The 18,386-nt window shown below is 37.9% G+C and overlaps 1 protein-coding gene across 9 annotated transcripts in view; it reads left to right on the top strand.

Annotated features, from left to right (window-relative positions):
* Window positions 1–18,386, top strand: part of DNAI3 (dynein axonemal intermediate chain 3) — a 120,689-nt gene that overhangs the window by 44,262 nt on the left and 58,041 nt on the right. For all 9 annotated transcript variants that reach the window (XR_011565826.1, XM_070786196.1, XM_070786193.1 and 6 more), the window contains exons 10-16: window positions 126–250; window positions 3,198–3,287; window positions 5,042–5,128; window positions 8,694–8,822; window positions 11,844–11,917; window positions 14,636–14,783; window positions 16,091–16,178. Coding sequence is in view for 8 of the 9 variants with exons in the window: in XM_070786196.1 (XP_070642297.1) it covers window positions 126–250; window positions 3,198–3,287; window positions 5,042–5,128; window positions 8,694–8,822; window positions 11,844–11,917; window positions 14,636–14,783; window positions 16,091–16,178 (741 nt within the window). In the remaining variant the exon portion in view is untranslated. The remainder of the gene's footprint in view (window positions 1–125; window positions 251–3,197; window positions 3,288–5,041; window positions 5,129–8,693; window positions 8,823–11,843; window positions 11,918–14,635; window positions 14,784–16,090; window positions 16,179–18,386) is intronic.

The following is an 18,386-nucleotide window of genomic DNA, read 5'->3' as shown; positions in this document are numbered from 1 at the left end:
GAATATTTTTACACAGGTTCCATTAAAATGGAAGTGAACAGTGACTATGTAGCAAAACAAAACCTAAAAACACTTCTCTGTGCACAATGGCTGCAGATTTTAATTCCCAGTTGTGTTCCAAACAGGGCTAATAGCTGTGTCGGTGGCTGTACGACTGTCCTTTGAAGAGAGGGTCCACTTTTCTGGTAAATTATTGCTGCAACCATCACTGATTCTTTTCTGGAGTTTCTCCGATCCCATACATCCTCAGGTAATACAGGAGAGTCATCCATATGGTCTAAAAATTTCAAATACTACTTTCACATATCTTTAGCACTTTTAATTGCAAATCATTTTATAATCACTTAAGGTTGTAAACCCCTATAAAGCTAGGCTTTCTTCAGAATTTTTTTGTCATTCAATTTGAGCGAAACTCAAGTTTACACTCAGCTTATTGAAAAAGTTATTGAACAAATCAACATATTATTTTTAAAAATATTGTAAGAGAAATGTTCAATTGATTTTAAAAGAGCAAACTCTTTTATGGGCTTTATTTCAATACTAATTGTTCAAATGCAAAGAGACTTTAGTCTCCCATGAACTTCATCAATTCCAAGGATCACCAGCAGGAGGTAGTAATGAGTAAAGAGGACTGTGTGGGAGATAGTGGGGAGTGGTGGGGACTGTGGCTCTGGAGAGTGCACAGCCCATCTGTGGGGACAGTACTCTTCAGCTGTTGCTGTCAAGTGGTCCCGCTTGTTGACAGAATTCAGCAATTTTGTGTGAGATCTCCCAAGTTTTAAATGCCTCAACTAAAACTAAATCAAAACACACAGCAATCCAAATAAAATAGGCTGATGGCTGGGTTTACCCCCCCACAGTGTTCAGTCTCCAATGTCTGCTCAAGATGAGTTCTGTTTAGGGGGGGGGAGTTTATAGTGTTAAATTAAGTTTTTTCAACATACTTAAATATTTTAATATTTTGTTTCTATAAAGCATTGTATAACTAAAGTTTCCTTAATAAGCCTTCATTTCGGTTCAGTTGCTCAGTCGTGTCCAGCTTTTTGCGACCCCATGAACTGCAGCTCAACAGGCCTCCCTGTCCATCACCAACTCCTGGAGTTTACCCAGATTCATGTCCATTGAGTCAGTGATGCCATCCAACCATCTCATCCTCTGTCATCCCCTTCTCCTGCCCTCAGTCTTTCCCAGCATCAAGGTCTTTTCAAATGAGTCAGCTCTTTATATCAGGTGGCCAAAGTATTAGAGTTTCAACTTTCAACTTCAACATCAGTCCTTCCAATGAACACCAGGACTGATCTCCTTTAGGATGGACTGGGTGGATCTCCTTGCAGTCCAAGGGACTCTCAAGAGTCTTCTCCAACACCACAGTTCAAAAGCATCAATTCTTCGGCACTCAGCCTTCTTCACAGTCCAACTCTCACATCCTTACATGACCACAGGAAAAACCATAGCCTTGACTAGACGGACCTTTGTTGACAAAGTAATGTCTCTCCTTTTTAATATGTTGTCTAGGTTGGTCATAACTTTCCTTCCAAGGAGTAAGCGTCTTTTAATTTCATGGCTGCAATCACCATCTGCAGTGATTTTGGAGCCCCCAAAAATAAAGTCAGCCACTGTTTCCACTGTTTCCCCATCTATTTGCCATGAAGTGATGGGACCAGATGCCATGATCTTCGTTTTCTGAATGTTGAGCTTCAAGCCAACTTTTTCACTCTCCTCTTTCACTTTCACCAAGAGGCCCTTTAGTTCTTCTTCACTTTCTGCCATAAGGGTGGTGTCATCTGTATATCTGAGGTTATTGATATTTCTCCCGGCAATCTTGATTCCAGCTTGTGCTTCTTCCAGTGTTTCTCATGATGTACTCTGCATATAAGTTAAATAAGCAAGGTGACAATACACAGCCTTGACGTACTCCTTTTCCTATTTGGAACCAGTCTGTTGTTCCATGTCCAGTTCTAACTGTTGCTTCCTGACCTGCATACAGATTTCTCAAGAGGCAGGTCAGGTGGTCTGGTATTTCCGTCTCTTTCAGAATTTTCCAGCCTTAGCCTCCCCTATTCCTTCTTCCTTAATTCATATGAATAAAGACAATTTTTACTGCTAGAGAGTCTAGATACTTTAATTATTATAGATACTGAGATCAAAATGACAGTTCTGTCATTCTTCCTCCTTGGCCTACTTACCACAAGAATGGTGCCATCTCTCACAGGGGTTTTCTAGCATTTTCCAGTAGTGTAGAACTACTCTCCAGTCCATGCCATGGAAGTGTGGCTGAACCTCCTGGCAAATAGGAAGAGCGAAGAAACACTCTCCTTTCCTCTATTTTCAAGAATAGTTTTTAAAAGATATGCAAATAATTTCTTAAAGATATAATGCAAGTGATTTTGTCTTTGTTCTAATCAAAACTATAAGAAAGTATTAAAAGATTTTATTTTCAAAAGTAGAGTTTTCTCTAGAATTTACAAAATGCCAAATAAACCAAGATAATCCATCCCAATTCCAATTTGAAAGCTTTAGCTCAGTGCTGGTAAACCAGTGACCTTTGGAATCTTTATTTTTGGTCATTAATGTTTAAAGAAGAATGATAACCATGCAAGTGTTGAGCTTGGTGGTGACACAGTAGCACAGATGCTAACTATGGTTAGTATATCTATTTCCTCATACTGTTGTATTCCTTGCAGTGCTTCCTCCCTACCCCCCAGGCACTTGACTTTGTTTATGGGTTCTGTATTATTTTAAAATTTGAAATAATATCACGGGCAACTCCATCATCTCTTTTTGTTCACACGTTTATTTTTGAGTGCTCATTCTGTGCCATGCTAGTATATATGGATGGAAATAAATCATACAAATATCCTGACCTCCCATAGCTTGCTCTCCACATTTTTCAGAAGCACTGATTTCATAGTCTTTTTATTTATTAAAAAATATATATATAACATTGACCCACGGAGGGTGGAGGAGGGGAGACCAGGTCCCCTTGAGAATCCTGCTCTCATGTGCATGATCAACATCCAGAATAAAATTCAGCAAAAGCAGCTTCCACTCCGGAGGTAGAATTCTGGGAATGGACTCCATGTGCATGTTTTTATAAATAACTATAAAATTAGACTTGTGACTTTATTAATATTATCTTCTTGCTATGATCATAATAGTTTTTCTCATTCTCTCTTGAATTTGGGGATTTACCTTAGTTAATGCTGGAAAGCCCAGATGATATCTTCTGCTTCCAGTTCTGTCCGACTGACCCTAATATCATTGCTGGCGGCTGCATAAATGGACAGGTACGTCTGTTTTGTTTTTTTTTTCCAGCTCTTTATTAATTTAGGCAGCATTCTGTTATACAGTTTGACTGGTTATTTTTGTGAACTTAAGGGTTCAATTCAGCAGAGGAAAGGCATGCCAATTGCATGCCAATCACCATACCAGGAACTGGGGTATAAAAATGTGGTAGATATGGCATCTGGGCTCAAGATGTCCACAGGGTAACCCAGTTAAATGGTAACTGGAAGAAAACCAGGTCAGATCTATTTGTGTTGCTGAACTAGAACCATACATTGTGTAAGATTCCATGGAAGAACAAAAACCATGAGCATAATACCTCTTGGCCAGGAGGTCTCTTCTGAAATTTCCCTAGGGGCAGAAGTTAGGGAATGATCCAGGATTTAGACAGAATTCTCTGGAAAACATACCTATATCACTGAATTTATGTATGTATAATTTGACACCTTTTAAAAATTATGTAATTTGTATAAAACTTAGATTCTCTCTTCCAGTTGCCTGTTTATCCAACAAAACAAAACAAAAAGCTTATAGCTATTTTATGATCAAAGTTTAAGTTCATTGTGATATAGTGAATTTGACCATTACAAGGATATAATGATCTTTTATCGTGTGGCTAGGAAAGCTTTCTTGTGGTTGAAATGTAAATGACTGCATCATCCATGCTCATTTATCGAGAACCAAGACATCTAAGTAAACTAATTTTCTTCCATGGTTTTGTTCAACAATAACTAGTGGTTATAATGAGGATCCAGAGCACATCCTCCAAGCCCCGCAAATACTGCCCTCTTTACTGATTGAGAAGGTGGCACAACTTTTCAGAATATTTTATTTTTTTTAATTTTACTTTTATTTTTTTTATTTTAATTGGAGGCTAACTACTTTACAATATTGTGTTGGTTTTGCCATACATCAACAAGAATATTTTAGAAAAGCAAATGATGAAAATAAAATCAGCCACAATTTTGTAATCCTGATATTTTAGTGTATGGAAATGACTTTTAATCATTGAAAATTATTCTAGCATTGCACATTCTACTTTATTCTGATTTTTCAAAAAATGACCATCGATGTATATGCAAATTCATAGCTGGCCGTGCTGCTGCTACTGCTGCACAGTTGTTAAGTTGTGTCTGACTCTGCAGCCCCATGGACTGTAGCCCACCAGACTCCTCTGTCCATGGAATTCTTCAGGCAAGAATACTGGAGTAGGTAACCATTTCCTTCTCCAGGGGGATCTTCCTGACCTAGGGATCAAACCCAGGTCTCCTGCTTGGCAGGCGGATTCTTTACCACTGAACCACCTGAGAAGCCCTGGAATTGGCCATGATATTCAGTGAAATAGAAATCATCATTTCCTAGCCTTTCAGTCAATTCTGGGTGTTTGTACTTAAATCTGGAGAACAGACTTTTCTCCTGGGTCTAAAGCAGTTGTCCCCTTAATCAGTACATTCCTCCAAACAGAGGAAGAGCTGTTCCCAAAGCAGAGAATTGCATGATGTGTATCTTGGATTAAAAATTTTGGCATTCATTCACACAAGCACAAAAAAGAGCTGAAAATGCTTTTATAGAGAACAAAACTTTTCTATATTACCTTTAAAAGTTGCTGACTTAGGATATAGGCTATTTTTTATTATCCTCCCAAGGTGATTGATTTATCAGAGTGCATACAGTACCAATAGATTTTTTTAAAAGTTCAAGACTCAATTTGCTAATTCCTAAAACTATGTTATAATAACATTTATTTCTCTTTTAGGTTGTCATGTGGGATATTACTGCACATGCCGATCGAATAGAAAATATCAAGGCAGGTGGTAGTAGAAGTAAAAAAGTCACTCTCAAGGTTAGTTTTTATAACTTTTAACCTGCAAGTTTATTCTATTTAGGAGTTTATCAAAAACTATATGACAGGGTTGCCAAGCTAAACAAAGACTCAACAGAAAAAAAAATATTATTTCCTGTTTTCGCATCTGCTGCAAGCACATTTTGAGTTGGCTTTTATGTAGGCCCTTGAAACAATAGAATGGGAAATACTAGAGATCCCTTCAAGAAAATTAGAGGTACCAAGGGAACATTTCATGCAAAGATGGGCACAATAAAGGACAGAAATGGTATGGACCTAACAGAGGCAGAAAATATTAAGAAAAGGTGGCAAGAATGCACAGGAAAACTGTACAAAAAAGATCTTCATGACCCAGATAATCACGATGGTGTGATTACTCACCTAGAGCCAGACATCCTGGAATGCAAAGTCAAGTGGGCCTTAGGAAGCATCACTACGAACAAAGCTAGTGGAGATGATGGAATTCCAGTTGAGCTACTTCAAATCCTAAAAGATGATGCTGTGAAAGTGCTGCACTCAATATGCCAGCAAATTTGGACAACTCAGCAGTGGCCACAGGACTGGAAAAGGTCAGTTTTCATTCCAATCCCAAAGAAAGGCAATGCCAAAGAATGCTCCAACTACTGCACAATTGCATTCATCTCACACATTATTGTGTGAGAATCAAAATTCTCCAAGCCAGGCTTCAACCGTACGTGACTGTGAACTTCCAGATGTCCAAGCTGGATTTAGAAAAGGCAGAGGAACCAGAGATCAAATTGCCAACATCCATTGCATCATCAAAAAAGCAAGAGAGTTTTAGAAAAATATCTATTTCTGCTTTATTGACTATGCCAAAGCCTTTGACTGTGTGGGTTACAATAAACTGTGGAAAATTCTTCAAGAGATGGGAATACCAGACCACCTAACCTGCCTCCTGAGAAATCTGTATGCAGGTCAAGAAGTAACAGTTAGAACTGTACATGGAATAACAGACTGGTTCCAAATAAGGAAAGGAGTATGTCAAGGCTGTATATTGTCACCCTGCTTAGTTAACTTGTATCATGAGAAATGCTGGGCTGCATGAAACACAAACTGGAATCAAGATTTCCAGGAGAAATATAAAAAACTTCAGATATGCAGATGATACTACCCTTATGGCAGAAAGTGAAGAAGAACTAAAGAGCCTCTTGATGAAAGTGAAAGAAGAGAGTGAAAAAGTTGGCTTAAAGCTCAACATTCAGAAAACTAAGATCATGGCATCTGGTCCCATCATCTCACTGCAAATAGATAGGGAAACAATGGAAACAGTGACAGACTATTTTGGGGGCTCCAAAATCACTGCAGATGGTGACTACAGCCATGAAATTAAAAGGCGCTTACTCCTTGGAAGGAAAGTTATGACCAACCTAGACAGCATATTAAAAAGGAGAGACATTACTTTGCCAACAAAGGTCCATCTAGTCAAAGCTATGGTTTTTCCAGTAGTCATGTATGGATGTGAACTGATGCTGCTGCTAAGTCAATTCAGTAGTGTCTGACTCTGTGCGACCCATAGACAGCAGCCTACCAGGCTCCGCCATCCCTGGGATTCTCCAGGCAAGAACACTGGAGTGGGTTGCCATTTCCTTCTCCAATACGGATGTGAGAGTTGGACTATAAAGAAAGCTGAGTGCCAAATAATTGATGCTTTTGAACTGTGGTGTTGAAGAAGACTCTTGAGAGTCCCTTGGACTGCAAGGAGATCCAATCAGTCCGTCCTAAAGGAAATCAGTCCTGAGTATTCATTGGAAGGACTGATGCTGAAGCTGAAACTCCAATTGTTTGGCCACCTGATGCGAAGAACTGACTCATTGGAAAAGACCCTGATGTTGGGAAAGATTGAAGGTGGGAGGAGAAGGGGACGACAGAGGATGCGATGGTTGGATGGCATCACTGATTCAATGGACATGAATTTGAGTAAGCTCCAGAAGCTGGTGATGGACAAGGAAGCCTGGCATGCTGCAGTTAATGGGTCGTAAAGAGTCAGACATGACTGAGCAACTGAACTGAACTGAGGCCCTTGATTAAAAACACCACAAAACAGATTGTACTGTCTATCCCATGAGTTCTTTTTTGTGGTCACTGTTGTTAAATAATGGAGAAGGCAATGGCAACCCACTCCAGTACTCTTGCCTGGAAAACCCCATGGACTGAGGAGCCTGGTGGGCTGTGGTCCATGGGGTTGCTGAGAGTCGGGCACGACTGAGCGACTTTACTTTCACTTTTCACTTTCATGCATTGGAGAAGGAAATGGCAACCCACTCCAGTATTCTTGCCTAGAGAATCCCAGGGACAGAGGAGCCTAGTGGGCTGCCGTCTATGGGGTCGCACAGAGTCGGCACGACTGAAGTGACTTAGCAGTAGCAGTTAAATAAAAGAGCCAAGGGATTCTCTAAAGTGATGCAGTTGAAAAAGCACTCGAGAGAAACTCCACGTAACTAGGCTTTAGATCACAGTTTCATGAGTTTGGGTATGTTCCCCTATCCCCGAATACCCACAAGCATTGATTTTCTTGCATATAAAATGAGTTACAGTCCTTCCTGGTAATAATATGCTCTGACTTGTGAAGCTGTGGATTCTGCCAAGAGGTCTGGGAAGAGATGCCTCAGCTCCCAGCTCAGTGCTTACCTACCATTTGTACATTCCCATCCCCAGTCCTTCAACCTGAGCGTCATAGATCTCCAACCAAGAAACCATGGATGTGGTCTTCTGTGCACTTAAAAAAAATACTCCTTCAAAAATGGAATCTCATTGGTTCTTTTGGGTATGGGTCATTCATTCTTGTAAAAAGTTTAGAGGTAAAATCTTACCCTAAACTGAAGTGGAAAGAAGCTAATGTAATTAGGGGCTTCCCAGGTGGGGCAGTGGTAAAGAACCCACCTGCCAATGCAGGAGATGCCAGAGATGATCCCTGGGTCGGAAAGATCCCCTGGAGTTGGAAATGGCAGCCCACTACAGTATTCTTTTCCGTGTGTGTATGTGTACTTTAAAACAAGTACTTTTTAAAACATTTATTATGCTCGTGGATTCAGTGGGTAGGCTTTTAGAATGGGCTTAATGGGTTGGCTTGTTTCTGTTCCACTCTCTTTGGTGCTTCATCTGGGGAGACTGGCATCTTGAAGAAGGGGGCTACTTGATAACTTGGGGTGGGATCATCCAAAGGCATCTTCACTCACATATTTGAGGGGCGATGCTGGCTTTTGACCCAGGCTTCCCCAGGCTGCTGACTCTACAGGTGCCCCTCCACCTGTGTCTCTTAGAGGTGTCTTCACATGACTACTTCAGGCTTTCTTCTAGAACATCATAGAGCATCACTTCCACTGCCTGCTCCAGTATTTTTGCCTGGAAAAGCTCCCTGGGAACTGAAGCGGAAAGAAGATAATCTAATTACCTAAATATATTATACATAGAAATAGTAATTTATGTTTTTCCTTGAACTAGTATTTCTTCAAATTATTTATTTTAATTAGAATGATATGTCAAGTATGAGTTCTTTCATCAGCTCTCTGAAATTAGCACATAACTTTCTTGTAACATTTTACAGCCTATGTTTCTCCTTGAACCAGAGAGTAATAAAGAAGCAATATATATCAGACACTGTGCAGTCTCCTCAATAGAAAGTGGACATAGGAAAGTAATTACAGATATACACTGGCTGCCTGATACATTTGAGGTGAGTCTTGATGGCTTCATACTTTTCTCCTGCTGACTTGTAGGGTTTTGGAAAATTTTATTCAAAGAGAATGTTTCAAGTAAAAAATTTATCTGCATTTAAATTGTGAATTACCAGGAACTAAACATCACACACTGTGTCACTGTTGACAAACCAAGATCTGACTTGGGGATGAGAAGAAGGCCAGGGTTTCAACTTCCATGGTTTATAAGCCACTAAAAAATGTAGGTAGTGTCAACACTGATATAATACAATAATGGAGAAAATGAAGGTTGTATAAATAGAAACAAATATTTTACACCTTCGCAAATTTAAATTTTATGGTTTCAGCTGTTTAGAGCGGACAACTGTGAAGATCTGTGACATGTGATAATGTGTCATTTTGCAAAGTGGTCGTGAATTGAGTGCGTCGTGAGGCTGATAGGTGAAAACTCTCGACACTTGTGCCGTGAGTGAGCCCAGCTGACTGCCCAGCATTTGTGCTGCAGTTTCACTTTGTAGTTCAGTGCTTTACCCGCAAAGTCTGGTATTTGTGAATCTGAAAACTAATAATCCTCCCAAATGTTTCCCTCAAGGAACTAGGGGTCTACTATGTACTTTGAAATATTAAAAGATGAGAATACTGAAGAATATTCTAAAAACTTGAGTTATGAAGGGAGAAGGCAATGGCAACCCACTCCAGTACTCTTGCCTGGCAAATCCCATGGCCGGAGGAGCCTGGTAGGCTGCAGTCCATGGGGTCTCGAAGAGTCAGACACGACTAAGCAACTTCACTTTCACTTTTCACTTTCCTGCATTGGAGAAGGAAATGGCAACCCACTCCAGTGTTCTTGCCTGGAGAATCCCAGGGATGGGGGAGCCTGGTGGGCTGCTGTCTATAGGGTCACACAGAGTCGGACACGACTGAAGCGACTTAGCAGCAGCAGCAGCAGAGTTATGAAGGGTGATTAGCCCTTCAGGGTATTCAAGTGGATTATGAAAAAATACAATTACTTTTCAAAGTTCTAATGGGCCAAAATAAATACAATGAATCAGAATATCATAATCCTGGATTCTATAGTTTTCTAAGCTAAATAATATTGAAAGAAATTTAAAATATGCGCATGTAAATTTTTTAATTAAAAAATAAAGAGCAAGTAGCAAAATGAAGAAAAATATTTGCCCCAAATATGATAAAAACAAATTTTCCAGTAAATAAGCTACAGAAATATACTGAAAAACAATTAGCAGATAAACAGGAAAATCATGCAGACTTTCTAATAATCAAAGAAATTAATCATAAAGCAACAATAATGTATTATTTTGGACCTATTTAATTCTTACATGAGACTTTCAAGTATTGTGTTAGAAAAGATGAAATAGTGAAATCAATAAACTCTAACATTCCTGGTTTCAATATAAAAGTTTTAGAATACAATTAGCCAATGTGGTTCTTAAATCATTCACATTTTCAAAGTTTTTGACCATTAATACAAAATTTGGGGAATTTATACAAAGAAGTAATCCAATTTGTGTCCTAAGATACACAGTCACATGCGTATCTTGACAAATCATGTCAAAGTGTATCCATGAAAAAGATTGGAAAAGCATATAAGGTAGAACTATATTTGATTTTAAAAACTTCTATTTCCCAAACTTTCATAATATGATTATGTTTTGTTTTTTTTTTTCAATCATTAATGCATAAAGCACCAGAGTAAGTGCAAGTCTGGAGTCTTGAGCTTCCTACAAGAGGGAAGCCTTATTAGAGGGAAAGGAAACATGGGCTCCTGATTGTTTGTCAATCACAGTGGAAGGTGACAGCTGTAACTGAACCTGACTGGGCTCAGGCCACAGCAGAGTCAGCCAGGCTTCCAGGGTCCTCGCTCCTGTGACGCCCACAGGCCTTAGCACTGCAGCACGTGTATTCTCCCACCCCTACTGTCACTGTTTATTTGCTGCTGGAACCCTCCACCTTTGCCGTTTTGCTCATCAGTTCTATCGGGTAGGTAGGGCATTGTAAAGTCATTTTTCCTGTTGATTTGAGAGTAGCGCTCTCATCAGTCAGTCAGTTCAGTCGTTCAGTCGTGTCTGACTCTCTGCGACCCCATGAATCGCAGCACGCCAGGCCTCCCTGTCCATCACCAACTCCCAGAGTTCACTCAGACTCACGTCCATCGAGTCAGCGATGCCATCCAGCCATCTCATCCTCTGGCGTCCCCTTCTCCTCCTGCCCCCAATCCCTCCCAGCATCAGAGTCTTTTCCAATGAGTCAACTCTTCGCATGAGGTGGCCAAAGTACTGGAGTTTCAGCTTTAGCATCATTTCTTCCAAAGAAATCCCAGGACTGATCTCCTTTAACGCTGTCAGAGGTTGCCACAAACAATCTTTCACCTCATTTGCGAGCTGGCTGGTTGGAAACGTGGACCTTTGGGACTCTAAGCCACTAACCCTCCTTGGACTCCTCTGTGTGCTAGCAGAGTTGTGCCACTAACTACTGAAAGAATGCAGGTGCCCAGTATTCACTGCATGCTGTATCTAATTTAACACCAAGCCTCTTATCTATTGATCTTACCTGCTTAACAATCTCATAAAAGCACCTATGTTCAGCTCCATAATTAACAGTGAAAAACAGAAAGCATTTCTGTTTTTCTATTACATTTTGCATTTCTAATACATTTCTAATAATAATAGTAATAAAGTTATGGCATATCATCTATATATTAAAAACCAGAATGGTTTATGACTACATAGGTAAGTTTTCAAATTGCAGTAACTGAAAAATCTTAGGATGGAAATTTATATTCATACTAACTAAAACTAATTTTAAAATGTAAAAATGTTTCTGTGAAAAAGGACTGGAAAAGATGTATGTCAGAATTATATTTGATTTCAAAACCTTCCAGTTTCCAAATTCTGTGTTTGTGTTATGTTCTTTTAAGAAATGTTAAAGAAGAAAAAATTTTAACATAAAAAGCTTTGAGAAAAAAGTCATCACTGTTCTAGGTACACAGAACTTATTCCTAGCATTTTTAAAAATAGATTAACAGATTGGGAAATGTCTTTGAAAATCGAAGTGGAATATCCTGTCAACTTGTCACTTGTTCGGCAGACTGGTATGTCTTATTTTAATCATTACCTATTTGTTTTTAAACAATATAATCTTTATCTGATGCTTATTAGATTGTTGTGCTCTTCTGTTCCTTAAATAATCTTTGTTGCAGCAATTAAGCCTGATTAACTAAAGGACAGAATTTTACATTGTTGCTGGTTTAAAAAAAATCTTCTTATGGATACGGATATATTGTAAAAAGAAGAATGAACTAGATTTCATGATTGGTAGTATTGTATAAACATTATCCATAATTATTCTGGTTCTTCATAGTCACATACTTGTAATTTTGCAATATTTGTTTATATTCAATTTTATCTCACAATTATGAAGATGACAACATTTAATTGGTAAAGTTTCTTTTAGAAGGTGGAAGAGTCTTGCACTTTTTATTGAACATTTATTACAAGTGTTTTTATAAATAATTCAGGAACTATGTTGAAAAATGTTTATTTTTAAAACTTGTATCCCTCACTTTATAGAACTGAAAATTCATAGTGAAGTAGGACATATGAATGGGAATAGTATTATCTACATCCAGATACTAGCAAAACTTTACAGTTCCAAATAGCTTTGACCCCCGTAGAAATCACGACCCCTTAAGCTTTAGGCACTGATTGCAGCAGAAGCAGCTGTGGAATGGCAGATGAAGGCATAGATAACTTGAATTAATTAATCCTGTGGACATGTATTGGGTAAGGTTCTGTGATTACAAGCAACAGAAATTGACTATAGTTACCTTAAGTGAACAAAATTAATTTATTGGAAGTTTATGCCAATACTGTAATACACGCTTTAGCAGGTTGACTCTTTTTATATTGTCAATAACCCTGAAAAAATGCTTATGGATTGAGGAAATGAGACTTTGAAGACAAATACATCATCTACCTATAGCTCACTATGAATATGGTGAATAGCCAGAATGAATGGCCAGCCTCTTCCATCAGAAGGGATCAGTTCCAATCATTGTATAACTGTTCAAGATTCAGAGAAGAGATAAACCCAGAAATAAACCCATATGTATGTGGTCAACTGATTTTCAACAAGGGTAGCAAGGCAATTTAGTGGAGAAAAATCGTGTTTCAACAAATGGTGCTAGGACAAATGGGTATTCACCTGCAAAAGAATTACCTCACACTCTCTACAAAAATTAATTGATTCATGTTGATGTATGGCAAAACCAATACAATATTGTGAAGTAATTAGCCTCCAATTAAAATAAATAAATTTATATTTAAAAATTAATTGAAAATGAAATAAAGAGCTAAATGTAAGAGTTAAAACTAAACAGCTCTTAGAAAAAAACATGGACACACATAAATATAAGTGTTTATGACCTTGGATTAGGTAATGGTTTCCTAGATATTACACCAGCAAAGGGAATGCAAATCAGAATCACTTTTGATTAGATACCACTTCACACACACTAGATAGCCAAAATAAAAAAGACCAAAAAATAGTGAGTGTTGTTGACAATGTAGAGAAATTGGGATCTTCAAGATAAATAATACATCTGGTAAGGATGTAGAGAAATTGGAATTCTCAGAAATGATTCAGTTGCTTTGTAAAACAATCTTAACAGTTCCTCAAAAGATTAAACATAGGTGCTACCATGTAACCCAGCAATTCAAGTCCTTACTACATATCCAAGAGAGATGAAAACCTACACCCACACAAAACTTATCAACAAATGTTCATAGCAGGATTATTCATAATAGCAAAAAGGGGAAGTAACCCAGTTTTATTTATTCATTCATCAGTCCATCAAATGATGAAGGGATATAAAGTGTAGTATAGTCCATACAATGGAATATTATTTGACAATAAAGAGGAATGATGTGCTGATATATACTACAACATGAATGACCTTCAAAAACATGCTAAGTGAAAGAAGCCAGTCACAAAAGACCACATATTGTATGATTCCATTTATATGAAATGTTCAAAATAGGCAAAGTTGTAGAGACAAAGGAGATTAGTGGTTGCTCAGGGCTGGTGGGAGGGACTGAAGGAAATGGGGAATGACTGGTAATCTGTACACAAATTCTTGTGGGAGAGGTGATATAAAATCTTCTAAAATTGATTATGGTAATGGTTTGCACAATTCAATTAATATATTAAAAACCACTTAATTCTGTACTTTAAGTGAAAGAAAGTGAAGTGAAAGTATTAGTCACTCAGTTGTGTCCAACTCCTTGCAACCCCATGGACTATAGCCCACCAGGTTCCTCTGTCCATGGGATTCTCCAGATAAGAATACCGGAGTTGGTTGCCATTCCCTTCTCCATGGGATCTTCCCCACCCAGGGATCAAACCCACATCTCTTGCATTGTAGGCAGATTCTTTACCACTGAGCCATCAGGGAAGCACTTTAAGTGTACTTTAAGTGGGTGAATTTCGCGGCATATGAGTTATATTTCAATAAAGTTAAGTTTTTTCAAAAAAGGTTGCATCACAAAAAAAATTGTCAGTTGCCAAATTCAATTGCCATGTATGATAATATTAGTCTCAATACTAGCAAAATCATTAAATAATCCTATAAACTTTATAAGTCTCTAAAATATGAAATGCAAAATAGTCCCATTTCATTAAAATCTTAATTTTGGAGATATCAAATATAGCCATAACCACAATGTTAATGTATAGCAGCGAGGATGGTAGTCTTGAGGTTATACCTCTTCTTTGTACTTAGTTAAAAAATAAACTGTAAACTTTTTTTAAGCACAATATGCTTTTGGGATATCAGACCACAGAAAGCCTTAACCCCTCAACCACAGGCAGAGAAAAAGAAAGAAGAAAGTATTGAAATTCCTTTTGATATACCATCTACTTTTCTGCATCTAGATCTCAGCTGGAAACCTCTCTCAAAGGTAAGTAACATGGGATTTAGTCCATTTTATTTGCTTATATACACTAGTTTAAAAGTAGAGCCCCTCAGATTAACAGGGGGCATTACAACTCATGTATTCATTCAACCAATAAATTCTTTCATTGAGAAGTATTATGTCTGCCTAGGTCAAAACAGAAACCACAGTTACCATGAACTCAAGACGGATATTTGTTCATGTATAAGCAAGCAGCAACTTACCAATGTTTTTTTTTAACAATTATTCATTATTACATAGCAGTTGCTTAAAAATTAGTAAGCTCTTAAGTTAGCCCAGAAAAGCTAATTTTATCAGTCTTATAGCCAAAATTCTACATGTTTTACCCATCAATAGTAGAATTGTATCACAATACTTATGACCAAATAAAACTGAAGGTAGCTGAAAGAAGAATTATTTGTAGTTGTCTTCAATGGCAGAGCTTGAAGAAAAGTAATTTTAATTTAAGAAAAGTAGGGCTGTGAATGAGATGCATGTGAGAAGTATGAAGAAACTTCTGACATCGATGGCTCTTTTTCTTTGAAATGTCTAATTCTATTTCCAAATGTAATATTTTTATTTTCTTTTGATTTACAAGTATCACTAAAATTACATTATCATGCATTTGTTCCCAGTGGAAGGGAAAGCACAGAGGGGTGGGAATATTCATGAAGTAACTAGAATTAGAAATTTTCTAGGCAGGATTTATAGAGCTGTAGATAGTTTTAAAAGGAACAAGTAAACAAAGGTCACCTGAGACTGGTTGTCTAGCATGTGAACAAAATTTCTAAGGGAGAAAAGTGGGGAGGAAGCCATGAGGGGGAAACGCTGTGTGTGACGGTTTCCCATTCTGGAGCAGACCCGGGCCAGTGGCAGAACTCAAGGGCTTGTATGTCCCTGAAGGGACTTGACAGTTCCAGGGAGGTGCAAGGTCCTGCACAACTGTTTAGAGCTTTCTTTAACTGAAAGATTTAGGGAACAGGGAAACAGGCTATTATTTTATATTAAAACTAACAATAAGATAGTATGAAACAGAAGACAAAACAGTTTGAGAAATTTAACAGCATATGAGACTTTGGGATTTGGAAATGAGCCCCCAGACAAGCTCCCCTCAGTAGCCCAGCTTTAGAAACTGTGGTTTAGGTGCTTTCTGTGGGGAAAAGCAACCAAAATCTGAGGAAGAATGGAGAAGAGAGGAAGAGAGAGAAGTAGGGACATAGCCGTGTGGGGACAGAGGGAAAGGCAAGAATAAATCAGCCATGGACAGTTTAAGGATATATGGTAATAATCATTCCTATATGTTCTCTCAAAAGATAAGGCTGTCTAAAGGCGAAACAACTTTAGACCACTGCCCAACCAAGTTAAGCCTGAGCGAAGACAATCTCCTTTTCAAAGCACAAGGTAACTGCCTTTGCTTATTAAAAAGGCATTTAATAAGGTTCCAGAGTTAGTAGTTTCTTATGTCTAAGGTGACTACTTGCTGGGATAGTCTAATTTGTAAAAAAAAAAAAAAAAAAATACAGAAAAGCAAACCCTCCAGTATGGAATTTTACAGTTGCTGTGATAGCTACACCAGGCACGCTGAAACTGCCTGTATACACCAGAAGACTTGATAGAACTCAGTTCAGTTCAGTTTCATAGTTATTGAGCACATTCATATATTTTTGAAAGCTCATTATACTAAAAAATTTAATGAAGATCACTTAATGAGTATGTATTGCTCAAAGAATAATTCTACAGAATGGAATGCATCTCAAGTCTAGCAAACTAAATTATGAAGTACTCAGAAACAAACCACCATTCTCAATCAGAATAGAAAAACTAGTGTTTATACAGCACCATAATAAAACTGAGTAGAGAAATAACAATTGATTTTTAAATATATTGCAACCTGTACACCCTTTTGGAAGTAATTGAAGGGTGTGCTTATAGGCTGTCAAAACTTAAAGTACGGATTAATATCCCACCTGGAGAGCAACACATAATGAAAGTATACTGGAATCACTAGCAGCTGAAGTATTTTCCAAACATTTGCCTTATCAAAAGGACTTACATTTATAAATTGTTCAGTGTTAAGTAATAAGACACATAAGACAAACATAATATAACTAATATCAAGCTTGGGCAAAATTCACCTTGAAGGTGTATTTTTCATAGCAACAACCCAATACCTCATGCTGAAAAGAAAAAAATGGAATCACAGAATTTTTAGAGACATTTTCAAAGCAATATTAACACATTGCATGTGTTTTATGTACTCGGGCCTCCTTCATTCCAGAGGGTGAGTAAGGAGAGCTCCCTCCTGCAACTCCTCCTCTTTGTATTCCATTATTGGTTTCCATGGATTGAATTCCAGCCATGGGTCAGGTACTGTGCTAATATTGCACTTGCTTTTATTCATTTAGCAGATATTTATGAAGCGTTTGTTTTATGTTAGGCCTTGGGAGTGCAATGCTGAGCAAAATAGACACTAGTAATTAGAACAGTCCTACAAGCTGGGAGTTATCATTATCAATGTAAAATTAAGAAAACCAAGACTGTAACTTGTAAAAAGTTATCGATGTCCTAATCTTATTTTTTTAACCTAATGAAAAAAGATGATCATCAGGGTATTAGTGCTTTTATCCAGTTTATAGTAAGGGTACGATTATGGCCTTTAACGTGTGTGCTTTTTTTCCTTTTAACCATTTGATTGAGGTATAGTAAACATACAATAAAATGCACATGTTAAAATGTTCAATCTGATATATTCTGACATATTAAAAACCCGTGAAACCATCATTGTAATCAAGATAACAAGTTTATCCATCACTTCCAAAAGTTAACTCCTGTAGGGACTCTCTTTGCAATCCCTTCCTCCAGGACCTCTCCCACCTCCACTCCCAACCCACCACTGATCCACTTTATGTCACTAAGAATTTGCATTTTCTAGAGTTTTCTGTAAATCACACAGTTATACTTTTTGGGTCTGTCTTCTTTCAGTCAGCTCATTATTTGGGGATTCATCCAAGTTGTTGTGAATATCCGTAGTTTATTCCTTTTTATTCCAGAGAAATATTTCATTGCATGGATATACCACAGATGTGTATTCATTCCACTGTTGATGGGCATTTGCATTGTTTTCAGCTACGACATAAATAAAGCTTCTGTGAATGTTCATATGCAAGTCTTTGTATGGACATATGCTTTCATTTGTCTTGGGTAAATATCTAGGAATGGACTGATTAGACCATATGGCAGGTGTATGTTTAACTTTTAAACAAACCACCAGTGTTGTCCAAAGTGTTTGTACCCGTTTACATTTCCCCCTGGCAGTATATGAGAGTTTCCTGTTCTCCTACATCCTCACAGTTGGTGTGACTGGTCCTTTCAATTTAATCATTCTGAAATATGGTGTGTGTGTGTGCTCTGCCACTCGGTTGTGTCCAACCCTTTGCAACCCCATGGACTGTAGCCCATTAGGCTCCTCTGCCCATGGAATTTTCCAGGCAAGAATACTAAAATATGTTATTGATATCTTATTTGCCTTTATCTAATGGCTAAAGATGTTGACCATAGTTTCATGTATTTGTTTGCCACCTGTATATCTTCCCTGGTGAAGTGTTCAAA

The sequence above is a fragment of the Bos indicus genome, chromosome 3 (genome assembly GCF_029378745.1).
Source record: "Bos indicus isolate NIAB-ARS_2022 breed Sahiwal x Tharparkar chromosome 3, NIAB-ARS_B.indTharparkar_mat_pri_1.0, whole genome shotgun sequence".
Taxonomy (NCBI): Eukaryota; Metazoa; Chordata; class Mammalia; order Artiodactyla; family Bovidae; genus Bos; species Bos indicus.
This window is presented reverse-complemented; position numbering and strand designations above follow the sequence as displayed.